This window comes from Biomphalaria glabrata, chromosome 14, assembly GCF_947242115.1.
Source record: "Biomphalaria glabrata chromosome 14, xgBioGlab47.1, whole genome shotgun sequence".
NCBI lineage: Eukaryota > Metazoa > Mollusca > Gastropoda > Planorbidae > Biomphalaria > Biomphalaria glabrata.
The window spans coordinates 34013137-34024956 of NC_074724.1; the positions used below are offsets into that span (position 1 = coordinate 34013137).

An 11820-nucleotide genomic window follows, 5' to 3' on the forward strand; every position below is an offset into this window, starting at 1 on the left:
TTTAGGAGTCAAAGAAGGAATATTAGTCAAAATGGTTAACGTGGATTTCAATGCTCCATACATTATAATAGGAAATAGCTGTATACAAAAATACCAAAGTATTTCAATCAAACACCAGCGAGTCAAATCAAAATTTCATGCGAAAATAGTCCAAAACACACCTCAAAATTACACCAGGACTAAAAAGGTCCCACAATAATCAGCACAATAATTACCAAGAGTTGGCTGAATTAAAATAGTCGTAATTAACACCTGGAGATCAGGCAGTGAAGAGTACATTGCAAGAAGAGAATTTTCCAGCAAAAACAGTATGTCTCAGCAGCACCTTTCTTATGTCCTAGTTCATTCATTACATTCATTTACCGTCAAGCTTTAAAAATTATTAAAAAAAAATTATAATTTTCTAATGTGTTATGTTTTAGGGCTCCTATAAACACGAAATTAAATATTGATTCTAATCGCAATGATGTAGGCCTGAACTAAAAGCAAAGATCGTAAACTAGAGCGATGGGAAGACAATGGGCAGGCCTGTCATTGAATGAATTCTACCCAAGGTTAAAGGCAGAGGGGAATGGAGACAGAAAGTTAACAGATCCTGTGTGGTGCCCCAAATATTAAGCTGACCAAAGAATAGGTGAATAAAAGGAAGAAGAAGAAAGTAAAAAAAAATGCATTTTATATTTTACGAGCCGACCCGAGGAGTAGCATACGCCGCTATTCAGTGGTTTGGCGACATAGAGAATTATATAAACAGAGAAGATTACTTAATTTCCCCCACCACTCTTTTTTCTGAGCCTGTGACTTTTCATCGAGGGTTAGAGAGAATGGTTGGGTGACGTAGACCATAGTGTATACTTATGATAATTCATTAATTTAGTCAAACTAACTAAACAATATTTTAGTTTATTAAACGTATGCTCTAGGCTGGATATTTTTGGAAGATGTTTTTACTAAGAGTTAAAAGTCAGCTTCAAATAAACTTATGTTGCAATTTTTTTAACATTTGAAAGCGGAAAATGACACAGACAAATAAAGACACAACTCGCAGTGAGAGAAGCTTTGCCTCTAAAGACACAACTGGCAGTTTTGTGGTAGAAGTGGATGTAGAAACCTTGTTTAAAAAAAGTTTTAAGAATTATTATTTTTTATTCACGTCCTAGAAAATAAAAGGGAAAAAAATTCAAGAGAAAGAAGTCAGCTTCTACAATTATTAGGACTAGGCACGGTCAAGGAACAGAACGAGTAGAATGGGAGAAGTAGAATGGGAGAAGTAGAAAGAGAGAAGTAGAAAGGGAGAAGTAGAATGGGAGAAGTAGAAAGAGAGAAGTAGAATGGGAGAAGTAGAAAGAGAGAAGTAGAATGGGAGAAGTAGAAAGAGAGAAGTAGAATGGGAGAAGTAGAAAGGGAGAAGCAGAATGGGAGAAGTAGAAAGAGAGAAGTAGAATGGGAGAAGTAGAATGGGAGAAGTAGAAAGGGAGAAGTAGAATGGGAGAAGTAGAAAGAGAGAAGTAGAATGGGAGAAGTAGAATGGGAGAAGTAGAAAGGGAGAAGTAGAAAGGGAGAAGTAGAATGGGAGAAGTAGAAAGAGAGAAGTAGAATGGGAGAAGTAGAAAGAGAGAAGTAGAATGGGAGAAGTAGAAAGAGAGAAGTAGAATGGGAGAAGTAGAAAGGGAGAAGCAGAATGGGAGAAGTAGAAAGAGAGAAGTAGAATGGGAGAAGTAGAATGGGAGAAGTAGAAAGGGAGAAGTAGAAAGGGAGAAGTAGAAAGAGAGAAGTAGAAAGAGAGAAGTAGAATGGGAGAAGTAGAAAGGGAGAAGTAGAAAGGGAGAAGTAGAAAGGGAGAAGTAGAAAGGGAGAAGTAGAATGGGAGAAGTAGAAAGAGAGAAGTAGAAAGGGAGAAGTAGAAAGAGTGAAGTAGAAAGGGAGAAGTAGAAAGGGAGAAGTAGAAAGGGAGAAGTAGAAAGGGAGAAGTAGAATGGGAGAAGTAGAAAGAGAGAAGTAGAAAGGGAGAAGTAGAAAGAGTGAAGTAGAAAGGGAGAAGTAGAAAGGGAGAAGTAGAATGGGAGAAGTAGCAAGAGAGAAGTAGAATGGGAGAAGTAGATTGAAGAGTCTGAGAAGGAATGTGAGAAAAAATGGTTAAAGTGGGTTTTCTTTAGAAGTAATTCTTACTTTGAATCCACCAGACATTATAATAGGAAATACTTGTATAAAAAAAATACCAATGTGTTTCAATCAATCTTCAATGTAAAAATACTCAAAAAAAGATGTGATGTTAACACAACTTCATGTGAAAATAGTCCAAAACAGAATAACAAGCCTCAAAATTATGCCAGGACTAATAAGATTCGCAATAACTCTCAAGAGAGCAGTCTTGAGAAATTACCAGCAAAAAAAAAACACCCCAGTATGTTTCATCAATACTTAATTTTTTCATAGTCCACTTATTACATTCATTTACCGTCACGCTGTTAAAATCATGAGTAAAACATGTTTTGTTGTGTTTGAGGGATTGTATAAAAAATGATATAGGAGATTAATCACAATGATGTACACCTGAATTAAATGCAATATCGGAAACTAAAGAAAGCGATAGGAAGACGATTTTAAAGAGCGGAATATAATAAATAGAAATAGACATTAGGTTGATCTTATGTGGTGCCCCAAAGTGCAAAAGACAAAGGGATAGTTGATAAATCTTAAAACACCTTATTATAGTTTATTATAATACCTAACACCTTATTATAGTTTATTATAATACCTAACACCTTATTATAGTTTATTATAATACCTAACACTTTATTACAGTTTATTATAATACCAATACCGAACACCTTATTATAGTTTATTATAATACCTAACACCTTATTATATTTTTTATAATACCTAACACATTATTATAATATATTATAATACCTAACACATTATTATAGTATATTATAATACCCTAATTTAGTTAAACGGACTAAATTATATTTTCCGTAAACTCTAGGCAGAAATATCTTAGAGGACGCTTCTTCTGAAAGGTAAAAGTCAGTGAAATTAATTTATAATCTTCAACATTTTACAATTCAAAATGAGAGAAGCTTCGCCTCCAAAGACACAGCTCGCAGTTTCGTTGCTGAAAGAGGAAGCAGAAAGCTAAAACAAACAAAAAATTTATAAATTTCTTATTAATGTTTCAGAAAATAAATCAGAAATGTTTTCTTTCATTAGAAATCAGCTTTCTAAATTGATTTGGATGAAACACAATGAACTGAAAGAATGTTCACTTGAAATTTGAATAAGACGCAGAAAACTAAAATTTAAAAAATATCTTGTCTCCAAAAACGTCATTGTCGTCTTGTAAAACGAGAATGAAACCCAAATGGAAATGTGAGTTTAATGTATGACAATCTACTGTCAGAGAAATGTTGGAGTTGATGGAGTCATGCTCATTGTTGTACGATTAACTTCACATTTCGTACTCTACGTGTTTACTGCCACCAAAATGAGGGTATTGTAAGGGAGATAAAACATCAAATTGTTTGAATGTGTAGTATAACTGAGTTGTCTGTCTTCTGCGTTTCATAAACTTATGTCCGTTGTACGAACTGTATTGCGAAATTAAATAAGAAGCTCCTAGAGGTGGAATTGAGATGCTGAAGCGTTTAAGTATCACATAGACTGTTTCAAAACCTAGAGAGATCTGGAACGGAAAAGCAATGACGAATGAGCCCGTTGATGACCTCTTGTCAGGGCCGCCTTAGGCCACTGCAACCTATGCGGTCCCTGTAGGGCAGCGGTTCTCAACCTTTTAAGCTCGGCGACCACTTTTTTTTACCATTCCCACTCTGCGGCGACCCCATCCACACAGTAATAGAAGAATAGACAAAAAAACATCCATATTTTCTATGGTCTTAGGCGACCCCTGGCTAATCGTCAATCGACCCCTAAGGAGCTCGCGACCCACAGGTTGAGAACCCCTGCTGTAGGGTGAGTGGGTCCTGCACTTTCATAGGTACTGCACTAATTCTAAATCTTCTTAAAACTCGTAAAAATCTCCAGGAAAAAAAAAGACAAGGTTTTTGTATGGGGGTGTCATTCAAAATTGAAAACGCAAATTTTACGCACGATAAAAAAATCCATTGTCAGTGTTCATTTAATAAAATGTAATAACAGGCGAATTTTAACCAAAACCTAAAGTTTCATTACTTTCTTTTACTATAAGAGTTATTGGCATATCAATATAGATCTCAATCTCTTCAAAAAAAAAAAAAAATCAAAAGCGATATATTTAAAAAAAAAATTGATCGTAATTTTGTACGTAGTAGGAAAAGATTAAAATGCAAAGACGAATTTTGTTTTCTAATATAAAATCTTAATTTTTAATTATTATCCTTATTATATGGGCCCCACGCAATCCGATCGCATAGGCCCCGCAACTGATGGGGGTGACCCTGCCTCTTGTCTTATATACAATAAAAATGAGCTTAATTAGTATTCACTATATGACTGAAATAGAGACGAGGATGTAGCAGTGATGTAGTGAATCAATAATGTGCTTATATACTATTGACACTATACAAACAAAAAAATTTTTATTTTTTTTTTTAAATCTTCTTATAAAAGTGTTAGGCTTATATTGACATTATAAAGAGGAAAGAATGTGTTTAATTGTTTGATCTTGATAGAACAATGCTATGAGTATATACCATTGCACTATAGAAAGAAGAGCGAAAAATATATTTTTTGTTGTTGATCTTTTACAACAATGTAACGCTTGTATAACATTAGACCATCACAGGATGAGGAAAAATGTGGGTTTTTTTTTTTAAAATCTATTATAACAATGTTATGCTAAAATAACATAAATCACTTAAATTCTAAGAAAAGGTTGTATCTTGTTAGATTTTTTAAAATACAAAACAGAATCAAAAGGCTTTTTAGTTGGCTCACTAGAAAGACCAATGGGATGCAACGAATGAGTTTATTATTGTTTAAGTTTATAAAAAAATATTGCAGAAAAATTTTTACACATTGTGGTATGTGCAATTATTATTATTATTATTATTATAGCTTTTATATAGCGCTACTTTCATGCTTATAGCATGCTCAGAGCGCTTTTGGTCCAATCTCATTTGTGGACCGGTGGGGGGGGGGGGGGGGGGAGGGGGTATCTAGGAGTTGGTTTTCCGTGCTGCCTTTACTCGCTCAGTAAACACAACTCTACCCGAGTCGGGTGTCGAACCTCGAGCCCCCTTCTAGGTAGCCAAGCCAAGCCAAGTTCAAGCGCACTTGGCCTCTCGACCACGCTTCCCAATGACATACTTCAATATATATGTAAATTTTTGTAGCAAGTTTTGTTATTTCTTAGGTCTTCAATTGTAACTTTTTTTTTTTCTTTTTATGTTGCTTGCGTAGAAAAAAACAACAAGATTACAGAAGACAGTTTGTGTGGAAACACAAACTCAAAATCGGCACCCTAAGTGATCCACCTAGACAGGCTTCAATATTTTCAGAAAGATTATCAGAATACAATTTTATCAAAGGCAAATAACATTGAATAATGGAGAAAGAAGGTTGACAGATCTTGTGCGGTGCACCAACGGTTCGAGAGATAGGTGAATGTAAGTTTGTATGTGAATAATAAATATGGCCTAACTGATGTCTTATAATGATTATTAAATTGTTTTGTAAAAGGTCAATCTATTATTCAAAGTCTCAGAAAAATAAATTCGTAAAAAAATATTAAATATTCTTTAGTTAAGAATTTCATGAATTTGGTTTTCCAGTGTCATTCACGCGGTAATATGAGAAACTACTTATTAATTGCTGTTTTAAATTATGTTACACTTATATGTATACTAAATAGATTTTTTCTCTTAAAAAAAACGTAAACATTTTTTTTTTGTAAATGTAGTAGTTAGAACTTACTTAACGTAGCAATACAATTATGAAAATAAATTAACAAATATCAAAAACCATTTGCATAAATGTGCTAAAAATTAGATTTTTCGCTTTTAGATAACAAAAAATGTAGCCGTTGCATTAGAACTTTGATTTGTCTACAATACTATGATTTCGGATTTTAAACATCTTTTCTGATTTACGAGATATAAACGGGACGGACGGACGGACGGAGAGACAGACCATACTAAACTAATAACGTCTTTTTCTCTTTCGGAGGCCGCTAAAAAAAAACACGTACATTTTCCGGTTACGGTATTGTCGGTTTGGAAGAGCGAAAGAGAGTAAGGGAGAGTAAGAGAGAAAGAGTGATACGGATAGAGAGAGAGAGAGGGGAAAAGGCAGAGAAAGAGAGAGATATACAAGAGAGATATGGAGAAAAAGAGAAAGGAAAGAAGAAGGGGAGATAGAAAGAGAGGAAGAGTGATAATGCGACAGGGAGAGTGAGAGAAACAGAAGGATAAAAAAAGAGGAATTAAGAAAGAGAGGGAGGTAGAGAAAGAAAGGGAGAGAGGGAAGAAATATGTAGAGAAAAATAGAACATGAAAGAGAGGGAGAGAGAAGGGGGAGGAATTAACTAAAGGGAGAAGGCAGGAGAGATACTGAGAGAGACAGAGAGAGATACTGTGAGAGACAGAGAGAGATACTGAGAGAGACAGAGAGAGATACTGAGAGAGACGAAGAGAGATACCGAGAGAGACAGAGAGAGATACAGAGAGAGACAGAGAGAGATACAGAGAGAGACAGAGATACTGAGAGAGACAGAGATATACTGAAAAAGACAAAGAGATACTGAGAGAGACAGAGAGAGATACTGAAAGAGACAGAGAGAGATACTGAGAGAGAGAGAGAGAGAGATACTGAGAGAGACAGAGAGAGATACTGAAAGACAGAGAGAGAGATACTAAGAGAGACAAAGAGAGATACTGAGAGAGACAGAGAGAGATACTGAGAGAGACAGAGAGAAATATTGAGAGAGACAGAGAGAGATACTGAGAGAGACAGAGAGAGATACTCAGAGAGACAGAGAGAGATACTCAGAGAGACAGAGAGAGATACTGAGAGAGACAGAGATACTGAGAGAGACAGAGAGAGATACTGAGAGAGACTGAAGTTAATCTTCACTTTTGTAACAGATCTCTTTAGTATTTCCATATCAATACATACAGTAAATGCCTTTGTGCATTTAGATATAGAGAGAAAAGAATATGAAGGATCTAGACGATTTCTTTTGGAACAGAAGACGAGACGCATATGCCGCAAAGCAGAGAAGCATCTTGCTGCATACTATTAGAACACACACAAGTTTTGTGTACTGTTTTGTTTTTTTTCTAAACAAACTGCATACCGCCTGGTCGTGCTGTATGCTTGCTGCACTGTCGTACGGACTTAGCGATGGCCCCGGGTTCAAACCCTGCCCGCTGTCCTGCGGGAGGTTTGGACAAGGTAGTCAATCATAATTATTCTAAGCTCTGAAGGAACATACAAAACGTGTCAGACGTTTTCGCAACACATTTTAGGTCAGCTTAATCAAATACTTCAATAGCGGGTAGCAAGAGTTTATTGTTACAAATAAAAGAGTTTTCATTCAAAAACGTGACAACCTTTTTTAAAGTGCTTTCTTTTACTTTAGAAGATAAAATGGAAGTCTCCAAAGGTGCACTATATGTACATTAATTTAGAGTTTCGAGCACTTCAGTCAAGTACAATTTCTTTCCATTGTTCGAGATACAAAACAAAGTGATGAATTACCACTATTTAATTCACTAATTGGTTTTCTTTTTTTTTTTTTTTTATTGATTCTTGTGTTGTCAGGTAAAAGAAATAATGGTAATAGGCGATATTATGCCGCCCACGCCTGATCCGGTTCTTTCTGTGGTCCTATCTTAGACCATAGGCTCATAAACCTACCCTCCAAAGCTGTACCATCGCAAATTAATATTAAGCCGAAAAAAAAATATTTAGTTTTTACGGTTCCTTATTATTGCTGTAATAGAGGCAACGCCATATTGTTATGATGTTCTGGAGAGGAAGTAAAGAAAAAAATGTCACTGAACTATTTATCGTTTGGAGCACTATATTATAGTTTAGGATTAGGTTTAGTAGGATCAAAATAAAAGGTTTACTGCTAGGTTTAGGGTTAGGTTTAGAATAAGAATTAGGTATAGAATTAGGGTTAGGTTTAGAATTAGGTTTAGGGTTAGTATTTAGGTTTAGTACTAGGTTTAGGGAATTAAGTTTAGGGTTAGATTTAGGACTAGGTTTAGGGATAGGGTTAGTGCTAGGTTTAGGGTTAGGTTTAGTATTTAGGTTTAGGGTTAGTGCTAGGTTTAGGGTTAGGTTTAGGGTTAGTGCTAGGTTTAGGGTAAGGTTTAGTATTTAGGTTTAGGGTTAGTGCTAGGTTTAGGGATAGGGTTAGTGCTAGGTTAAGGGTTAGGTTTAGTATTTAGGTTTAGGGTTAATGCTAGGTTTAGGGTTAGTGCTAGGTTTAGGGTTAGATTTAAGGTTAGGGTTAGGTTTCACTAAACCTATTCTAAACCTAACCCTAATCCTAAAACTAACCCTAATTCTAAACCTAAACCTAACCCCAAACCCTAAACCTAGCAGTAAACCTACCCTAATTCTAAACCTAATCTTAAACCTAGCACTAAACCTAACCCTAATTCTAACCCTAACCCTAATTCTAACCCTAAACCTAATTCTAAACCTAATAATCCTAATCCTAAACCTTACCCTAAACCTAATTCTAACCCTAACCCCAATTCTACACCTAATCCTAAACCTAATTCTAACCCTAACCCTAATTCTAAACCTAATCCTAAACCTAACTCTAAACCTAATTCTAACCCTAACCCTAAAGCTAGCACTAAATCTAAATTTTGATCATACTAAATTCCATCAAAATAATATATAGTTCAGTGATACTTGCTCTTAGTTTATTGTTTTTTAAACTTCTGGGATGGAGAGTTACATCTTCTTAAGAACGTAGTAAACAAAATGGCGTATTTTTCATTACAACAATGATAAAAGAACTTGAAAACTAAATATTTTTTTTTCGGCTTAATATTAATTTGCGATGGTACAGCTTTGGAGGGTAGGTTTAGGAGCTTATTGTCTACAGTAAGACCACAGAAAGAACCGGATCAGGCGTGGGCGGCATAATATCGCCTATTACCGAAATAATTGTTCGAAATTTCATCTGGACCCGAGATTGAGTGTGGGATAAATAACGTGTACAAGCTTTGTACCAGACAGACAGAATCAGTTGCTATAAGCTTTGTAATGAAATTTGCATAATGTGACAGATCAGTGAAAACATAGATGTGACATCTAACAAGTGACAGCATACATGTGACAGATTACACTTATACTTGTGAGAGATTACACACGACAGCTTACATGTGAAAGTTCAAAAGTGACAGAGTATAGCATATCTGTGACAGCTTACACCTGACAGTGAATAACATAGATGTGATAGCATACAAGCAACGCTACTTTCCCTAGCAGAACAATTCACATAAATTAAAATCTGTTGTAAAACGACAAATCACGAGCTTAAGTTTTAATACAGCTGCTGAAGTACTGTATACATACTAAAAACTGCTGGTATAGTTTATTTTAAAAATTAATTTTATTTTGCTTTCAGAAAAGACAAAAAGTAGCCGTTGCATCAGAACTTGGAATGGTCTATAATTTCATGAAGCTGGAGTTTTAATATCTTTTCTAGTTTACAAGATCTAAACGGGATGGACAGACAGACAGACCACATAAAACTAATAGTGCCTACTCTCCTTTCGGGGGCCGCTAAAAATTGATTGTTTTGTTCAATATATAAAGTGAGAAGATTACTTTAGATTACGTTAGTTAGTCATTTTACTTTCAGAGCTACTTACACAGAATGTTTACATTTATCTAAAATGTCTACTTTTAATTTGCTGGTTTCCTTGCAAACGATTTCGTACAGATTATTAATGTTTTTTGTTGAAATGAAATAAATATTGGGTTAAATTTGTTTTTTACAGCGATAAGAAAGTCGCAAAAGTTTAATGTATTTTAAATATAATTTCATTTCAATAATAAGATGAACTTGAGATTTCAATCAGCGGGGTTAATTTCTGCTTCGGCATACAACAACAGCTGACAGAGAAGTAACTTTAAGTCTTATGGCGCTTATTTTTGTTTTTCTTTTTCGTTTGTTTGTAGCTGACGAAGGTTCGTGTCCTAAATCTCGATTCTTTTACTTCCATCCATTACATTTTTTATACATATACACGTTTAAAAATCAATGCAAAAGAATAATATGACGTCATCTCCCGCACATGCACAATCTTTCCACCAAGCACCAGAGTTGTTACACAATGGTAAGTAGTTTTCTGAAAGTCACCAGTTTGACAGTGGTGGGAATTTGAAAATACAATATTATAAACTACTCTATAACTCGAACGCACCAATTCTCTGATTAGTTAATTTTGGTGAAAAATAAATAACTAGACACGGTATTAGAATTGCACTTCTCTTGAATATGCAGAGACTAAAAAGCTTAAATAGTTGTGACATTGTAGCGTTTTACTTTTAAAGATGCTCTCAGGAGCAGGCTATAAAAGACTGGCAGTTCAGCAGGCAAAGGCGGACTGAAGCGTTAGCAACAAAAGGCTGGCGGACTGAAGGCTCAGCAGCAAAAGAATGGCGGACTGAAGGCTAAGCAACAAAAGGCTGGCGGACTTAAGGCTCAGCAGCAAAAGGATGGCGGACTGAAGGCTCAGCAGCAAAAGAATGGCGGACTGAAGGCTCAGCAGCAAAAAGGATGGCGGACTGAAGGCTCAGCAACAAAAGGATGGCGGACTGAAGGCTCAGCAGCATAAAAGGCTGGCGGACTGAAGGCTCAGCAACAAAAGGCTGGCGGACTGAAGGCTCAGCAGCAAAAGGCTGGCGGACTGAAGGCTCAGCAACAAAAGGCTGGCGGACTGAAGGCTCAGCAGCAAAAGGCTGGCGGACTGAAGGCTCAGCAACAAAAGGATGGCGGACTGAAGGCTCAGCAGCATAAAAGGATGGCGGACTGAAGGCTCAGCAACAAAAGGATGGCGGACTGAAGGCTCAGCAGCATAAAAGGCTGGCGGACTGAAGGCTCAGCAACAAAAGGCTGGCGGACTGAAGGCTCAGCAGCAAAAAGGCTGGCGGACTGAAGGCTCAGCAACAAAAGGCTGGCGGACTGAAGGCTCAGCAGCAAAAAGGATGGCGGACTGAAGGCTCAGCAACAAAAGGATGGCGGACTGAAGGCTCAGCAGCATAAAAGGCTGGCGGACTGAAGGCTCAGCAACAAAAGGCTGGCGGACTGAAGGCTCAGCAACAAAAGGCTGTCGGACTGAAGGCTCAGCAGCAAATGGCTGGCGGACTGAAGGCTCAGCAGCAAATGGCTGGCGGACTTCGTACATACGGAGAATTTAGCGGAACACTTTGATATTTTTTGATAACTTGAATTGCTTCCTTTTCACTTCTCTGTTTTTCCAGTAGTAATTGTATACTTGAAGATAAAAGCCTATTTTTTTAAATATCAAACACGATAGTGGTAAGATGAGTTTGAATATCTAATGTGGCGTCAAGACCTTATTGATACATTTGACTTTTTTACAGCATAAGAAAAGGACAACACTGCTGTGCAGTGATATGTTTGTAGGCTCTCCCATTAAAATAGCGATAGTTTGTTTTGAAATACTGTGGTACTCATATAACACACACATGACACCATTTAATTGTTGATCTTGTTTTCTTTGTTTGAGTCAGAATATAGATCAGTGTAACATGTATAGCGATGTTGTTAGAAAGAAATGTTCCGTTACCGAGAAGAACTAATACACCAATACACCAATACAATAG

General features: G+C 36.3%; 1 protein-coding gene across 1 annotated transcript; it reads right to left on the minus strand.

Annotated features, from left to right (window-relative positions):
- Positions 1 to 10668: 10668 nt before the first annotated feature.
- On the minus strand, positions 10669 to 11378 carry LOC129922734 (serum response factor-binding protein 1-like). The gene is made up of 2 exons (XM_056009680.1): positions 11123 to 11378; positions 10669 to 11009 (listed from the first exon to the last, which is right to left on the minus strand). Exons 1-2 carry the CDS (start codon positions 11376 to 11378, stop codon positions 10669 to 10671), a joined length of 597 nt encoding a protein of 198 aa, XP_055865655.1.
- Positions 11379 to 11820: the final 442 nt, after the last annotated feature.